At 40.9% G+C, this 18,760-nt stretch overlaps 2 protein-coding genes across 2 annotated transcripts; both read left to right on the forward strand.

Annotated features, from left to right (window-relative positions):
- Positions 1-6,810: 6,810 nt before the first annotated feature.
- LOC309516898 (olfactory receptor 6X1-like) lies at positions 6,811-7,728 on the forward strand (the record flags this gene model as incomplete). The annotated part of the gene is made up of 1 exon (XM_082195856.1): positions 6,811-7,728. One exon carries the CDS (start codon positions 6,811-6,813, stop codon positions 7,726-7,728), a length of 918 nt encoding a protein of 305 aa, XP_082051982.1.
- Positions 7,729-12,625: 4,897 nt separating this feature from the next.
- LOC309517562 (olfactory receptor 6X1-like) lies at positions 12,626-15,441 on the forward strand (the record flags this gene model as incomplete). Its single annotated transcript, XM_082196779.1, has 2 exons — positions 12,626-12,698; positions 14,489-15,441. 2 exons carry the CDS (start codon positions 12,626-12,628, stop codon positions 15,439-15,441), a joined length of 1,026 nt encoding a protein of 341 aa, XP_082052905.1.
- Positions 15,442-18,760: the final 3,319 nt, after the last annotated feature.

Below are 18,760 nucleotides of genomic sequence, written 5' to 3' on the forward strand. Positions count from 1 at the left end.
TTCTCACTGGAATTAATGTATAACTATACCAAGATTTCTGTGGGGAGAAGGGAATGGAGGTGAATGGAAAGGGCAGAAATATCACACTATAGCGATATTAATGCCTATGGCCTTAAGCAATCAATAGGTTATTGGGGGTGTAATATCCCATGAGAAATTCTTGGAAAGTGAACAAATAGGGCATTTGGAATACTGAATACAATAACGATCCCTCCAGAAGTCATGTTTATCAAGATGATTCTGCATCCAGCTAAGAGACAGAGCAGAATAGACACCAGATTTCTTTTGTAGTTGAATGAGATTGAACAAGCTTTTGACCTCTGGGATATTGTGGATTAAGGCAAAGCATCTTCACTGTGTTGTCATTTTCACTACAGAATTTTAGCAAAAGGTAAGACTATATCCTTTTCAAGCAGGATGCTGGCTGCCAAGCATGCTGTCTGTCTTTTTAATGCTGTCCCTTTCTGTTCAGCTTTCTAGCAGGTGCTTTCCTTTCACATTGCTTCCTCCTTATTTATTTGCCTCTCCCATTTCTTGCTCCCTTTTCCATTTTTTCCATTTCCCCCCTTTCTTCCCCTTTTTGATCTTCTCCCCTCTTTCTACCTCCTCTCTCTTCCCCCTATTTTGTTGTGATCTTCTCATTTCCTTCCTTCCATTCTGATCAATAGTCTCAAATTCCTGTTGGTTTTGCCTCCAACCAAGCTGATATAGGCAGATTGCAAGGTATATGTGAGAGAGGAAGAGAGAGAGTAGGATATGCAGAATAATAATATGCAAATTTTCTCTTAAGACCCACATAGTTCAGTGAGGTTTACTCTAAACCAAAATTACAGTAGAAGGAAGGAAGGGGAGGAGTGCAGGGAGATAGATAAAGGGGTGAATTGAATTAGCAATCTTAAAGATGCAACAATACAGTAATGGGTTGGGGGTGACATTCAGGCTTTGCATTTCCACTGGCACTGTTTCCAACAACTACCTCCCTAATATTACTTTTAAAGCAGTCATGAACAAATCTGATTGATTTAAATACTTTATTGTGGGCTGGGGCGTATTTTGGCCATTCCTAAATTTGATTATACGTTAACTGAAAAGCTCCAGTTGATACAACAACATTTATCTTTCACTGTAAAAAAGCGAGGACATCCTGATAAATAGACGTTCACTCCAAAATATCTGAATACGTATTTCTTTGTTTTTTCCTACACCCCCAGTTTCCATGCCAGTTGTTCTGAAGAAGGCTTTCTTGTGGATTTTAAAAATATTGGATATCTTCAGAGCCATACTAGTGGATTATTTGGGCTGTGTGCATTTGTGTGTTTGCTAACATGGAGGTGATGAATGCATCGACAGTGACTGAATTTATTCTGCTGGGGATCCCTTTTCTGCATGAATTACATGGAGTGTTTTTTGTAATTGGTTTATTCATGTACATCATAGCCATTGTAGGCAATGGGTTCATCCTCATCATTGTAACCATTGAGCCAAGACTTCAAACCCCAATGTACATTTTCCTGTGCAATCTTGCATTTCTGGAAATCTGCTACACAACAACCGTTGTACCAAAAATGCTGCAAACACTTTTGCAGAAAAAGACTGCCATTAGTTTTGCTTGCTGTATGGCCCAGGGATTTTTCCACTTCATCCTGGGTAGCACAGAGCTTTTCATCCTCACAGCTATGGCTTTTGACCGCTATTTGGCCATATGCAGGCCACTTCAGTACCCAGTGATTATGACAAAGCATGTTTGCATTCAGATGTCTTTTGCCACCTGGTATGTAGCATTCATAATTATGTTTCTTCAGTCCATCATTGTGTGGAGGCTGCCTTTCTGTGGGTCCAACATTGTTGACCATTTCTACTGTGATATTGGTCCCATCTTAAGCCTAGCCTGTACAGATACCCACTTGATTGAATCTCTGGGACTGTTGACCTCCATCCTGATTGTCATCATGACCTTGATCCTCACTGCAGTGTCTTACATCTTCATCATCTCCACCATCCTCCGCATACCTTCAGCCACAGGGCGTAAGAAGACGTTCTCCACTTGCACGTCTCACCTGATTGTAGTGTCCATGTTGTATGGAGCCCTTGTCTTCATGTACGTGAGACCCAACATTCATTCCTCATCTCGTCTATCAAGGGTAGTGGCGGTACTGAACACTACCCTCATTCCAATGCTGAACCCTTTCATATACACAATCAGGAACACAGAGGTCAAAGAGGCAGTCCGGAGCGCAATCCACAAGAGAAGAGGATTTCTCAAGTGCGACTTTTAAAAATATATATTCCAAACTATGCACATTTATGGTGTGGTGATTGCAGATTTATGCTTGCTTTTTAATTTTGTGTCTATATAAAGCCTATTATTAATAAATCAACAAAATACAAGGTTGGTAGGCAACTTTCCTGATGTGAGATTTCAAACACTGAGACACAATTATGCAGAGCCATCATTTCAGGTTTTGGGTGGATTGGGGCAAAGCTATTTTTATGTCCACTTACAAAATTCTCAGCAAGGCACTCTGAGCATATATTCAAGATTTGATTGTAACCCCCATCCCCCCCAAAAACTCACCTACCGTTTAATATCTGCTGTAGTTACTCTTTTGCACCTTGTAATAAGATTGGAGAGTTACAGTAGCAATACTCACTAGGTAGTCACTCTTCTTTAAAGCAAAGTTCTGTTTTTGACTCATTTATCTTGTGCAAAAATAAGACAATTTAATAGTACAATGCTACATATGTCAACTCAAAACTAAGAACCATTGTTTCCAATTTAACTTATTCTGATGCAAGTGTGTCTTAGGGGGAGTGAAGCAGTCCAAGACCCTTGAGCCAAACTGGGTAGCCTCCAAATTAGCCCAAGCTGATTGAGCTATTCTACCAATCTTCAAAATGGCTTCTGAATGGAGTCTTCTGATTAGCACAGAATAGATAGTCATGTTCTCCAGTGGCCTCCTTATCCCTCCCATTTATGCTTAAAAAATGATTCCACCATACGTTTTTCCGAAGTGAAAGTCGCCAGCTGCCCTCAGTAACATCTGTCATTATTTTCAGCAGTGTGATTTTAGATAACAGAAGGAAGAATATCCTGACCAATGGAAGGAGCATTCACACCTAATTTGAGACCCAGCTGAGACAAAATAGAGGACTTACGGTGGTGTATCTCAGGCTGAGCTGAGGAACTTCAGTCAGTGTAGCCATGGCTGAGCTCAAACTCAACCAGAGACCAACCTCTGCTTATCCCAGTGAATCTTAGGGTGTAGTCCTATGGCACAATCTACCAAGATGAGCATCTTAGGATGCAGTGGCTCTCTGGCTCAGAAAGTTTATTCCCAGATCAGCTGCACTCAACCAGCATTCAGCTCCCAACCTTAGCTCAGCCCAAGATAAGCCATCACAACTTGTTCCTCCTTCCTCAGCCACACCTTTACTTCTCTGCAACCTGATGGTGTGGGGAAGTGCTTGTGGTCTGAGGAAGAAGGACAGCTTCTGGACCCAGGAGGTTCCCTAGTGCTGCTTTGAAGGATGACCAACTAACTTCCTCCCAACTAATGAACATTTGCATTTCTCACTAGGTTGATTTAAAAAAGAAACAACAAAAATCAACCACACACTGCAAGCTTATTTCCCATGGAGATGATTTCTGTAGAGCTTCCTCATACCCTGTCAGACCACCTTCCCATTGAGCTCAGTATTGCTTATTGACAGCAGCTATCCAGGGTTTCAGGCAAGGGTAGCCTTATCAGCCATATCATAAATGCTGATTTATGTATGCTTGTATCTGATTCTACTATGAAGTAGCTAATCATGCTTTGTCAATGGTTGCTGAAAAAGACTGCATATGGAAATTGGAATCAACATTCCCTCTGGCACTCGTGGACACCGTAACACCCAGAGACATCTTCCTTGTAACTCACCGATGCCTCTTGCCCCTCCTGTTATTTCCATTGCTTTTGATGCCTTTTTGTTTGTTGAGTGGGTATCCAATTATTATTTTTTGGGGTGGGGGAGTTCCTAATTTTTTGTATGTTTAGGTATGGATGTGGGGACTTTATAGGTTTTTTTCCTGTTGTGTGTGTGTGTGTGGGGGGGGGAACGATATTCCTGGAATCACTATTTTCTATTCTGTGAAAGGGATATTTTGTAGCACCCAAGACAGTTTCTTAGTTTTCCCAGTATGTCCCTGGGTCCCAAAAAGTTTGGGAATCCCTGCATATATTCATGTGCTACAACTCTCAAATGGGGAGGGATGTCAGGGCACGTCTAGGGCTGAAGACACTTAAGATTCTTCCTTCAATCAGAAGCATGGCATTGCCAATGCAAAAAAAAAAAAACCCATCGCAAATCATAAAACAACAATTTGCTTCTGCCCAAAGAATGGAGGATTGGCCATACTCCTTTGTGCCTCATTAAAAAGGTAAAGGTAAAGGTACCCCTGCCCAAACGGGCCAGTCTTGACAGACTCTGGGGTTTGTGCGCCCATCTCACATCTATAGTCCGGGGGCCAGCGCTGTCCGGAGACACTTCCGGGTCACGTGGCCAGCGTGACAAAGCTGCATCTGGCGAGCCAGCGCAGCACACGGAACGCCGTTTACCTTCCCGCTGGTAAGCGGTACCTATTTATCTACTTGAACCCGGGGGTGCTTTCGAACTGCTAGGTTGGCAGGCGCTGGGACCGAGCAGCGGGAGCGCACCCCGCTGCGGGGATTCGAACCGCCGACCTTTCGATCAGCAAGCCCTAGGCGCTGAGGCTTTAACCCACAGTGCCACCCGCGTCCCTTTGTGCCTCATTAGGTTGCAGTGAACCATTGTTGATTAGTAATTCATTATATTCCCTATTGTGGCTGAAGCCAAGCAGGCATTCATTTTGAATTTCTTTGGCAGTCTTCACAACATTGGTTGTGAGCCTTTTTGCTAGCCATGAGGGCGTTTGTCATTCATAAAACTGAATGGAACCATTTCCTTTTTATATACTGCATGTCTGCTCCTGATTACACTGTGTGCAACCCTGGAAAACCTACACATTGACCTGGGTCGGAACTTACACTCACTTGGTGTTTTAATTATTATTAAAAAAGCCAACCCAGTGCAGCAGTAGCTGATTGTGCTTTATCTTGTAACATTTTAATCCCCTGGGTTAAGTAAAACATAGATTCAGCTTTAATTAGCTGAAGTAATAACTATATTGCTTGATCAGTTACTTAAAACATTGCGAATCACTTGATGGGTTCTTCTTCTGAGGTCTTACACAAGTTTTCTTTGCCTTGGACATCTGAAAGATTCTTAAAGAAGAAGAAATGCTAAGTACAAAAAGGGATGTGAGTATTCTCTCCTGTTTTGTGGGTGATCCACATTAATTGTTGTCATTATATTAACTGAAATGCATTATATGGAACATGTGGCAGATTTAGGATGTTCTTCCTTTTAAACTTTATGTCTGACAGTTTGAGGGGGCTGAATATTCAGATAAATTTGGATTAAGTTTTAATGGTTTTAGATATTTAGCATTTCTTTAATTACATGTTTTCTTGTTTGCTACCCTGGGCTAATACTAATATTAACACTAATACTACTTGTAATAAGCCATGCAACCATACTGGTGCATCTAAAACCTTTTTCCAGGATCCAACCCAATAAAACTTCAGATATTTTCTCGTTCGGGGAATGTCATTTACTTTCACAAGATGACATGAAAAACTATCAGCTAGGATAGTTCATACAGTAGATTGCAAATGACTCCACCTAGCAAAAGGTTTCAGGCAAGTCATCTCCAAATATTGCCATATTTATTGCACTTCAATTTTCCCAAAATGTTTCATTCAATGTTTCCCAAAAGATACAACTCCCACACCCTCCCACCTCAATATACATAACTTCTCCATATTCCCAACAAGGTTTTCAACTCAAAGAATCCAAAATGCAGGTTATTTTTACTCTACTCACCATGGGCATTTTTAAATGGCAGGTAGGGTAATAATAATAATAATAATAATAATAATAATAATAATAATAATAATTTATTATTTGTACTCCGCCCATCTGGCTGCGTTTCCCCAGCCACTCTGGGCGGCTTCCACAGAAACCAAAAAACACTAAAATATCATACATTAAAAGCTTCCCTGAATAGGGCCACCTTAAGATGTCTTCTGAATGTCAGGTAGTTGTCCATCACCTTGACATCCAATGGGAGGGCATTCCACATTATTACAAATGTTCAGTCTGTACAAGCATATAAGTTTGCCAGATAAAATGACCCCTGCTCCTCTTGTGTGCTGTTCTGGGGGGGTGTCCGAACTGTTCCCAGAGTCAGTTTCAGACTGAGGCATAGTGGGGAGGACTTGTGAGGAGAGGGGAAGGGAAAACAACCTATTGTGCTGGGCTCCCACTCACAAAATTCATTGGATGAATCCCACCATTAATGTTTTGATGTCACCCTGCACATTTACTTCTTTTGAATATGACTGCCATAGATTCATCCATTGAAAGCTCAAAAACTGTACCATGGAACAAACTTGGATTACTATTTAGTTGTTTTTTTCTTAATTATTTACATGTGTTTTATCTTGTATCTTATTCTGTCAACCTTCTGAGATCTTGTGATGAAAGGTGCTATATAAATTTAATAAATATGGATTGCTCCTGCTAAAATCTACTGAGTTTAATCATGTCAATGAACCCTGTGTCCATCTTTTTGCTCTCCCTCTGCATTCTTGTAGGAGTGCTTTTGTTAGTTTTAAAAATTGCCTAATCCTTTTGCTCATTCATTTGTTCATTCACACGTTTTTCTTCCTAAGACATGAGTCAAATATGGCAAATGACACATCAGTGCATGAGTTCGTTCTTCTGGGCTTCCCAACTCTTCGGCAGTGGCACCTGTCACTGTTTGTACTCATCCTTGTCATATACATTCTCACCTTGGCAGGGAACGGCCTCATCATCATCATCGTGAGAGTCAGCAAGCAGCTCCAGACCCCAATGTATTTCTTCCTGAGCAATCTTTCTTTCCTTGAAATCTGGTACACAACCACTGTCATCCCTAAAATGCTGGAGACCTTCCTGATAGCCAGGACCACTATCTGCCTCCATTGTTGCGTGGTACAGTCCTTCTTCCACTTCTTCCTTGGCATCACTGAATTTCTCATCCTCTCCATCATGTCCTTTGATAGATACATTGCCATATGCAAACCTTTACATTACACCACAATTATGACCAAAAACCTCTGCTTACTGTTGACACTGGGTTCCTGGTCACTGGGATTTGTAGTTATCTTCAGTCAGGCAGCTTTGATACTGAAATTGCCATTTTGTGCTGGCAACACCATTGACCATTACTACTGCGACGTTGGCCCCATTTTGAAATTGGCCTGTGCAGACACCAGCCTCATTGAATTCCTTGGTTTGTTGGGGACAGCCAGCATAATCCCAAGTTCCTTTCTCTTCACTGTGGTCTCCTACATCTACATCATCTCAACCATTTTGAGGATTCCTTCCAGCAAGGGACGACAGAAAGCCTTCTCCACTTGTGCTTCCCATCTCACGGTGGTCACCATATTTTATGGAGCTGTTCTCTTCATGTACTTGAGGCCCACAGCACACTCCTCCATCCACAGCAACAAAGTGGTCTCTGTTCTCAACACGGTATTAACCCCATTGCTGAACCCTTTCATATACACCATACGGAATAAAGAGGTGAAATCTGCCTTGTGGAAAGCTATAACAAAGTGAAGTGCCGCAGGGAGTAGCTGGTGGCAGTATTGTGATATATTTTCCAGCTGTGGTTCTGTATTTCCAGAATGATTTTAGTAGTAACATATTTTACTTCTGTTTGCTTGGTGTTTTCAGTGGGGATTGGACAGCTTTGCCTGCCCCTTGATATGGTCACAAGCACAAGATAAGACTGTGTCTGCGTTCCTTGAAATGGGACTGACTTTGAAATTACTGTTCTACTCAACCATCCTTTTCAAGAGAAGAGATGATGGAAAAATTGAACTCTAGGACTTTCTGTATGGACTCTTTGCTTGAGATGACTGGTCTGAATCATGTGAATCATCTTGTAACCACACAATATACTTATGAGGGGTGGGGTGGCTGGTTATTGGGGAAATATGTGTATATTCTTGGTAAGAGAGTAGTCTCAATACAGTGATACCTTGGTTCTCAAACGCCTTGGTTCTCAAACAACTTGGAACCCCAACACTGCAAACCTGGAAGTAAGTGTTCCGGTTTGCGAACTTTTTTTGGAAGCTGAACATGCTCCATTTTGAGTGCCACACTTCCGTTTTGAGTGTTACGCTGAGGTCTCTCTGTTTTTGCTATTTATTTTGCGTTTTTGTTTTTTGCAGCTTTTTTGTTTTGTTTTTGTGACTGGGCAGAACCTAGTTCAGCTACAGATTGATTGATTGATTGATTGATTGATTGATTGATTGATTGTGTGACTGCAGGACATTGTTTATTGTGTTAACGGAAAAATCTGAGGGCTCCCTTGGACAAAAACAAAGACACCAACCAGGATTACTTGGAGCAAAACGGCAGCCTGTAGGCTTGGCCTTTATTGAACTGTTGCAACAGGGTGCTCCCCTCACTTGCAGGAGAGAGGGACAAAGAAAAATGGTGTGCAAGACATTATAAAGACTTTTGAAATTGCCACCCTCTAGATCACGACCACCCCCAGAAACATCATACAAACATCACAGAAGGGGTGTAACCTAAGACCACCCCTCAGATACATACATCACAGAAAGGAGGGGTTGAGGGAGGAGTTGTGGTGGTAACCTGAGTGTCCTGTCACCTGGCTGGTTCCCCCTTTCCCCCTCCCCATGAGTACTTTCCAGGTGGCAGAGGGGAGTTTGCAGTTTCCTGCCCCCAGAGGGAAGAGCTGATTATTGTCCTTTGTTCCAGTCCATGCTGAATCCACTCCCATATGCAAGTTCTTTGTGATCTTGATGGTCTTCTGTCTGGGACCATCAGGGTTGGCATAGCAACTGGGCAGGGCTCCTGTGGATGTGCTGGTATGGTCAAGGGATTATGGCTGTCCTGTATCAAACCTTCCCCATTTTGTAGTCCTTCCTTCATGGAGTAAAATAAAAGTGGAACAGTGCAAATCTGATGTATGGTTGATTTTCTATGAATTTATAACAGAAGTGTAGCGTATGTAGTGTGTGTGTGTGTGTGTGTGTGTGTGTGTGTGTGTGTGTGTGAAGTTTGTAAAAACTGAATGATGGGGCGGGGGTTTCCTGCTACAATTGCTTTCATTTTATGGATCAATGGTCTCACTAGATAGCAAAATTCATGTTAAATTGCTTTTTATGAGTTGTTTTTTCAAGTCTGGAATGGATTAAGTTTGAGAACCAAGGTACCGCTGTATTGCCACTTCAGTAATGGAATGCTCTCCCTGGGAACACTAGCTCCACACTTGCATTAGTGCAGATTACATGACATCTGTTGAAATTCCCTTCCCAAAAGAACGATCAAAGATGGAGAAGACTTGTCCCCTTTTCACCCTGCTGCCCACCCCACCCCACCCTTTGTTCATTCATGTTCACAGACTTGTACCTGGACACCAGGAATTGCAACTGAATGAAAATTTGTTCTAAAAACAGAAAAACTGTGTATGTTTCCATATTAAGCTGGTTTGCTAAATCACATGTATGGTGACTTACTATTTGCAGTTTTATCCCTTTTGTTTATGCACAGGAGGGTGATGCAAGCAGGATTTGTATATAGAGTAATGGAAATATTTTACTTATTTCATAAAATTTCCATGCTGTTTGATATTGTACTTTTTATAAGTTGGTGTTTGTTGGAAGGGCAGAGTTCACTTAAATAAATGAATATATTACCCCAGGCTCATAATCAAACCTCTCAACTTGGGGAGACCTAAAATAAATAGCAATAACCTTGCAATCTGCACTGAATTAAGTTTTAGGGAGCTATCCTATGCAGAAAAAGTTGGTGAAAAGCAAACTGTTGTAAATTAAGCTGGTGTATAGTTGCATCAAATCCCAACCTGTTCAGCCTCAAGGGTGGTGCTGCTGCTGCTCCACCCGACAAAGGTAGAACAAGCCTTTAAAATAAGGTTCAATGCCAGGTTGCCAGGTCACATGATCAAGCTAAACAGGTTGGGATCTAGCCTAAGCCACCCACCTCCCCTTTGGTCCTGTCTCTGCTACACCCCCAGAAACCCCTTTTGCAGAATTTATAAGTAGTCAGGATGACAAGTTGTACCTGTGTATCTTCAACTGAACCTTCACCTGAACCTGGGTTGGGTAATTAAGACCAGCTCAAGCCAGCTGAGTCAAGAAGCAGCCAGCTAAGATGGAGATCTGTTGCAACCAAACCAGTTCTTACTATAGGACCCCCGCCCCCAATGTCTTGTAAACAATTATGCACTAAGATGGAAATGTTTGCAATTCCTCTCCCTCTCTTTCTCCTCCTGGCAGCAATGAAGCAATACTTAATTGCAATTATATTGTGCCATTAAATCTCCTGGGCAAGTAAAATGGGTATTAGGCTCTAATTGCTTGAATTAATTGTATTGGTCTATCATTGGAAATGGATGGTTGGGTTCTTCTTCAGAGGTCTCACACAAGATTATTTTCGTTTGGATAGGTCATGCAATATAGTCATTAATATGGAATTCTCTTCTTAAAAATGGAATTCTGTGACATTTGTCTTCCCTGCAAATGATGATAAATATTTTTTTGAAACGAAAGAAATCATTAGGGTATGGCCACAGCTATGAGTAAATTCCCACGGGCATTACAACTTCCCACAAAGATTGTATGGGTACCTGAAACTTGTGAATGCACAGTAAAGCATCATGTGCATAGTGTTTTGGTCTGGAGCATTTATTTCTGGGTGTCTATCAATCAATTGTCACACATTATGTTGGCCATGTTATATTGGCCAAATGTCACTTGCCAGAAAACATTTCTCCCATAGATTTTCCCCAAAGATGTCTTAGGGACATCTACATGTCCACACAATGAAAGATGTCAGGATCCCCAAGGATGTGCTCCACAGGGAGCTGGCTTCAGGCACCAGGCCCATTGGCAGACCAACTCTGTGTTACAAAGATCTCTGCAAAAGTGACACGAAGGCTGACAACATCAACCCTGCCATGTGTGATCTTTTGCAGACAACCACAGTGCCTGGAGTCAGACAATCAGTGTCAGGAGTCTAGGATCCCAACTTGATAACACAGTAAGCGTAGGTAATTAAAAGGAGGATTTATTGCAAAAACAAACAGCTCTGGACAGCTCCAACAAAGCTGCCAGCATTATCACTCAAGATGACCCTTCTGAAGACTTCTTCCGGTTCCTACAGAATATGTTGAACTGTCACCCTTTACGTCTCTTGTTTTGCTTCCTGTCTAGCAGCCTTCCCATTCGCTGACTCTTTGGACTTCTTTGATCAGCTTCATCCTCTTCCTGTTCCACTAGGAGGTGGCTCATTCCTGCCAGTCATGTTGTGCATCCATAGCAGTGACCAGAGGAGGAATGACTGCTGGGAGAAGTGTAGAGAGAATAAAACCTGCAGCAACACAACCGGACACTTTCATCTGTCCCAGCTGCAATAAAACATGTCTCTCCCATATCACTCTCTACAGCCACAGCAGGCGCTGTAACCTTCCAGCAACTTGGCCTCACCCCTAAAGGCTCACTCCTCCATTGTCTCTTGAAACAGACAGATGCCAGCTACAAACTATTATGGAAATAATCTTACAGGTGTTAAGTTAGTCACTCATGGAATTACCCTGAAGTTTCATCTCATCTTTTTTAAAAAAGAAAACTTACTCAACATTAATTAGTTTTCTTAATTGGCTTGAGAAGATGTGGGAAGTCTCCTTCTCTTGTGAGACAAAGAAGATACAAAATATGGGATGGGAGAGAATATGCTCACACAGTCTTAAGGAACGGAATTGAGATCTTGGCCGTTCCTTGTGGATATTGCTTCCTGACTACATGTGAAGGTGCACAAGGGTATTGGGGGAATGTGTCTTTATAAACTGTGGATATATGAATGTCTTTGACTTGATTCTCAGTAAAGCGGCACCTGGGTTGTGCCTTTTCAGAATGCACTTTTGTCAGAAGGGTGGTGCTGTGGTCTAAACCACTGAGCCTCTTGGGCTTGCCAATCTGAATGTTGGTGGTTCAAATCCCTGTGACGGAGTGAGTTCCCGTTGCTCTGTCCCAGCTCCTGTCAGCCTAGCAGTTCAAAAGCACACTAGTGCAAATAGATAAATAGGTTCCGCTGTGACGGCATTTCTGTGCAGTCTGGCTTCCATCAATGGCTTCCGTCAAGGTGTTCCATTGTGCTAGTAGCAGTTTAGTTATGCTGGCCTCATGACCTGGAATACTGGCTCCCTCGGCCTGAAAGCAAGATGAGCACCACAACCACATAGTCACCTTTGACTGGACTTAACCGTCTTGGGGTTCTTTACCTTTACTCTCTTTTTTTTTTACCTTTGTCTGTATGCTTCTGAGGTGTTTTGTGAATGAATAGTCCTGTGTTTAATAATTTCAGTTGAATGTCATGGGGACAATTCTCTCAGCTCACCTTCACTTTAAGTGAATTATCTACATGCAGCTGACTGATGGATCAATTTTAAAGGTGGTCCATTATGTCCCCCGCATACACAGCCCTCAAGGCTGCGGTGACCCCCTCTAAGCTCTCTGTTACAGAGATGGTTTCAGGTAGGTAAGAGAGAGAAAGGGGGTGTCTGCTAATAGGAACCTGCCTTGTACTGACTCCAAGCTCTTCACTGAGTAGCAGTGGCTCTCCAGGATTTCAGACAGGGGACAGCTCTACTGAAAAGTGCTTGGGATTGGACTTTAGACTTACTGCATGTAAAGAGATGCTCCACTACTGAGGTACAGTGGTACCTCGGGTTACATACGCTTCAGGTTACATATGCTTCAGGTTACAAACTCTGCTAAACCAGAAATAGTACCTCGGGTTAAGAACTTTGCTTCAGGATAAGAACTTTGCTTCCTGCGTGGCGGCAGCAGGAGACCCCATTAACTAAAGTGGTGCTTCAGGTTAAGAACAGTTTCAGGTTAAGAAGAGACCTCCGGAACGAATTAAGTACTTAACCCGAGGTACCACTGCATAGCCACTTCCTGGTGAAATGTGATAGGTCATTCTGGACTTTCCAGTTCATGCAAAATAGTCCTTTCATTTGCAAAGATGAGGAGACAGTTCCTTTTTCAAGGGAAGTCTCTTACGAAATTTGATTTTCTTTTCTATTGTCTACTGTTATTGTTCACAGTAGGGCTTGAAGGATTTTTCAATTTCAGCACTGAGGGTAGGGATGGATTCCTCCTCTCTCATTCCCCCCCCCAATCTGAAATTCAGTTCTTAACACTTCTGCAGAAATTTGTGGGTTAAAACTGCCATGAAAGATTTCACTTTTCATCCCAGTTTCACCTATTCATCGCATTCTTACATGCAGTTCTCACTAACACGCTCATATTTTAAAAGTAGTCGTAGTATAACACACTTTTGTTCCTAATGTTGGATGGTATGAGCTGTTAAAGATGTTTCTATTACTGCTCTCTCTCCACCCTCAAACAGAAATTTAATACCTGGACTTTAGAGTTCCTTAGGAAGAGGGATTGTGAGTTCAACCACTCTAAGCACTATAGCTTTGTGAGGGGCATCGGGGTCTTCTAACAACTCCCAGAACTCTTAAAAAACCCAGAAACCTACAATTCAAAGGATAGGTTTTGCTTCTTTAACTGTGTGGTGCAAATGAGATCTGGGTTTCACTGATGAATTACTTCATTCAGGATGAGGGAGACCCCCCATCCCCGCCGACCCCCTGTCCCCCCAAAACAGTACTTCTGTCTTGTCAGAATTTAACCTGAATCTGTCAACTGCCATCCATCCTCCAATAAGAATTAGAAGAATATTTGCTGGCATTTTTCCACTTTTCCTTTTTTGCCTTTTTTTTGCTGATTTTTATAAGCTCTTCTTTTTCCTTTATTAATAGATTTAAAATAAGTGGATTAATGATACCTGTTTATATGGTCATGATTATTTAACAATATATTAGTTTTCTGATTAGATCAGGACTGCTATAATGCTGTGATTGGATGACACTATTATACCAATGTGATTTAATGATGATACTGAAGCATAATTTTGAAGTAGTAGTAGTAGTAGTAGTAGTAGTAATAATAATAATAATAATAATAATAATAATAATAATAATAAATGGTTGCTTTAATGTCAACTGAATTCCGTTTGTTAATTATATATTGCAGGGCAAAGTATTTACTATTACTTGAAAAATCTGGAAGTTTTACAAATCCAGTCGATATGCTTCTGTTCAGACAATACTGTGAATTTTGCAGAATTTTCTTTCTGGGGAGAATATAAAATACATCCCCCTTAACCAGGGTCGTTTGCCCTTTTTATATCAACTATTCCCATGAATAGTTAAATATAATACTGTTCCCATATATTATTGCTATGCTTTCAGGAAAGAAGGAAGGAGCGGTGGAGATGGCTAATGCAACATTTGTCACTGAGTTTATTCTTCTAGGATTTCGAGAAATTCAAGAAATGAACATCGCATTTTACACCATTCTCCTACTGATGTATCTTCTCTCCTTATTGGGACACAGCTTAATCATCTTAGTTGTTTTCATGGAGTCCATGCTCCATACTCCAATGTACTTCTTCCTTGTCAACTTCTCCACAGCTGAGATCTGCTCCACCACAGCAGAGATCCCAAAGATGCTGGTCAATGCCTTCTCGGGCAAAACCAACATTTCCTTTGCATGTTGCATGTTACAAGGTTTTGTTGTCTTCACAATGGGGTCTGTTGAATTCATCACTCTTACCCTCATGTCTTTTGACCGCTATGTAGCCATTTGCAAACCTTTGCTCTATAAAACCATTATGACCAACAACCTCTGCCTCTTCCTGACTTTGTTGGCTTGGGTTAGTGGATTTGTTATCATTTTCCCTCAATCAGCTGTAGTGTGGACTTTCCCATATTGTGGACAAAATGTAATTGATCATTATTTCTGTGATGTTGGGCCTGTTTTGAAATTGGCCTGTGCTGATACAACTTTGATGGAGCTGATAGGTCTCATTTATGGTGCTATTTTCATGTGGGGTTCCTTGGGTATCTCATTAATTTCTTATACATACATCATAGTCACCATCATTCAGATGTCTTCTGCCACAGGCCGATCCAAGGCGTTCTTCACATGTGCCTCTCATCTAACTGTTGTTATCATCTTCTACACAGCAGATATGTTTATGTACCTGAGACCTACAACCCAAGGTGACACCCAAGTCAACAAAGTGGTATCTCTTGTGCGCACAAGTCTCATTCCCATGTTGAACCCTTTCATCTACACAATCCGGAACAAAGACTTCAAAGCAGCCCTAAGGAAATCTGTGAGAAGGAAAATTGTGTTATAGCAATTCCCAGAATACTTTTGTGGAGATGGACCTCATGCCCTCAATGTCTGAGTTCTGCTCCACTGCCCAGTAAAGGGAATTAAGATAAAGAAGTGGAACCCAGTTAGTCTTGCCACTGCCTTATGGTTCTCACAAATATAACACTATATCTTGCTTCCAGGATAAGCTGGCCCTTTTTCATGTACCAAATTATGATGTTTTCATACATTTTGCTATTATTTCAGGACAAAGGGAGATAGGAAATGCTACAATCATCACCAAGTTTATTCTTCTGGGATTTAATGAATTTCATGGACTGAATAGGGTGCAGGGTGCAGAGTTAAACTATTACATGACTTTTCCAGCAACTTTTTGTATTAAAGTGAAGGATCAAACTCACTAATTTGAATCTCCTAACAATCTTGAAATAATCTTTGTGCTGGCCATGACAAATGAAAGAAGGAAGCCTGCTGACTTACTACTACTACTACTAATAATAATAATAATTTGTAGCCTGTCCATCTGACTGGGTTGCCCCAGCCATTCTGGGTAGCTTCCAGCATATATAAAATCATAGTGAATGATTTATAGCAAGAATGAATGAATAAATAAATTGTTACGATATAGAAGCAATGCAGCTGTGAACTGCTAACTTGAAAAGTAAACATGATGGGAATGTTGTGACTGTCCGTGGGAAACAGAGGGACAGTCAGCTCACAGGGCAATGCACCGGAATTAGCTCAAAGTGTAATATGAGCTCTTCCTCTTGCTCTTGTACAGGAAGTACAGGTGGTGTTTGTCACTCAACTGCTGGAGCTTGAAGAGAGCAGTCATGTTTTCTGTTATGCTTCAAAGACAGAAATAAAAGCATGTAAATATATTTCTGTCTATCTCCTTTTCCCTGTCGAGAGTGCAGGAGGGAGGGGGGTGTTCTTCTCACATTGAGAAGAATCGCCTATCGTGACCTAGTCTGGATCTTGCTGGGAATGCAGCCAGGGAGGTCAAAAGGAGACCAAGCTGGGTGCCTGGGAGTGTTGAATTTCTTTGGCAGTCTTCACAACATTGGTTGTGAGCCTTTTTGCTAGCCATGAGGGCGTTTGTCATTCATAAAACTGAATGGAACCATTTCCTTTTTATATACTGCATGTCTGCTCCTGATTACACTGTGTGCAACCCTGGAAAACCTACACATTGACCTGGGTTGGAACTTACACTCACTTGGTGTTTTAATTATTATTAAAAAAACCAACCCAGTGAAGCAGTAGCTAATTGTGCTTTATCTTGTAACATTATAATCCCCTGGGTTAAGTAAAACATAGAATCAGCTTTAATAACTATATTGCTTGATCAGTTACTTAAAACATTGCGAATCACTTGATGGGTTCTTCTTCTGAGGTCTTACACAAGTTTTCTTTGCCTTGGACATCTGAAAGATTCTTAAAGAAGAAGAAATGCTAAGTACAAAAGGGATGTGAGTATTCTCTCCTGTTTTGTGGGTGACCCACATTAATTGTTGTCATTATATTAACTGAGATGCATTATATGGAACATGTGGCAGATTTAGGATGTTCTTCCTTTTAAACTTTATGTCTGACAGCTTGAGGGGGCTGAATATTCAGATAAATTTGAATTAAGTTTTAATGGCTTTTGATATTTAGCATTTCTTTAATTACATGTTTTCTTGTTTGCTACCCTGGGCTAATACTAACACTAATACTACTTGTAATAAGCCATGCAACCATACTGGTGCATCTAAAACCTTTTTCCAGGATCCAACCCAATAAAACAGGAGTTCAGGAGGGAGGGGGTGTGTTCTTCTCACATTGAGAAGAATTGCCTATTGTGACCTATCCTGGATCTTGCTGGGAATGCAGCCAGGGAGGTCAAAAGGAGACCAAGCCGGGTGCCTGGGAGTGTTGCCAGTTACTCCCGTTAAAGGCTTGATTTCCGACATAAATAAATATCAATATACCATGTTCTGATCTTGTCCAGTATTGAAAGAATATCTACTTTTTCTTCTTCTTCACCTCCAGCTTTTTCTCATTTCCCTCTTCTAGGCATATTCCCAAGACATCTGGGCTCTGTGTCAAAAATATTTTTTATATATAAATTATTAGATGTTCAGCTACAAGTCTTTGGGTTTAATGCCAAGGGAATTGTGACAATACACGAACATCAATATTATTCCCTATTTCATACACAGTAGAACAATACTGAATTTGTTTTCTTGTGTGAGGACCATCTTTCTTTTTTAGCTTACTTGGCTGACTGCAACAAATCCTAACATGGGTTATGAGTGAACTGTAATTTCATCAATATGAAGAGAGAGTTATCACAAACCTATCTCATTCAGGAAGTCATTTGTTGCTGTTGTTGTTTTGTCTCTTTTCTCTTATTTTATTATTTTTGATGGGTTCTTTTTTTTACAAAAATGATATTTTATGTTTATGAATGTAAGAGAGATATTCAAAAATGCACTTTATATTCAAATATAGAAAAGTTGACTGTTGGATTTTTGCCAAATTGTTTAAGTCAAACAATGAAGAGATAGTGGAAGAATATTGATAAAAGGGTTAAAATAATTAAAAATAAATTAAAATATGAAAATAGTCTTAATGTTAAAATGCTGCTAAAATGTGTACAAGTGAATCAATTAATGTTGTTGAATAGTTTAATCTTGTTCTTCGGAAAAGGTGCCTTGATAGTAATTAGCCGCTTAATCGGCATGGGATATCTCTGAAGTCTCCAAAGGCTTTTCCTTATTTTGAAAGCCTTAGGGTGTGAGCACGTTCCAAGGAAGAAAATTAAAAAAAAGCTTACAAAATCAAATGCACCAGAACTTTTGGGTCTTTCACAGCCAATGCTGTTTCTGGAACACGTGGAATACTACTAAGAAGGTATGTGAGAGTACTTCCTATATTGCAATGAAAAGATGGGTACAGTTGTAGAATCGTAGACCCATATAGAATCATAGAATCTTAGATTTGGAAAGGACTAGTCCAATGCCCTGCAATGCAGGAACCTCAGCTAAAGTATCCCTGACAGACGGCCATCCAACCTCTGCTTAAAAAACTCCAGTGAAGGGGAGCTCATCACCTGCTGATGTAGTCTGTTCCACTGTTGAACAGCTCTCACCATCAGAAAGTTCTTCCTGATTATTTTCTGTTCAGTTTTCATGTTAAAGTCTGCAACATGTAGGGCAATGCACCTAAAGCCATGGACATAATGAGTGATATAGGATGGATGGATGGATAGATAGATAGATAGATAGATAGATAGATAGATAGATGATAGATAGATGATAGATAGATAGATAGATAGATAGATAGATAGATAGATG

The sequence above is a fragment of the Podarcis vaucheri genome (assembly GCF_965113315.1).
Source record: "Podarcis vaucheri genome assembly, chromosome: 13".
Lineage (NCBI taxonomy): Eukaryota > Metazoa > Chordata > Lepidosauria > Squamata > Lacertidae > Podarcis > Podarcis vaucheri.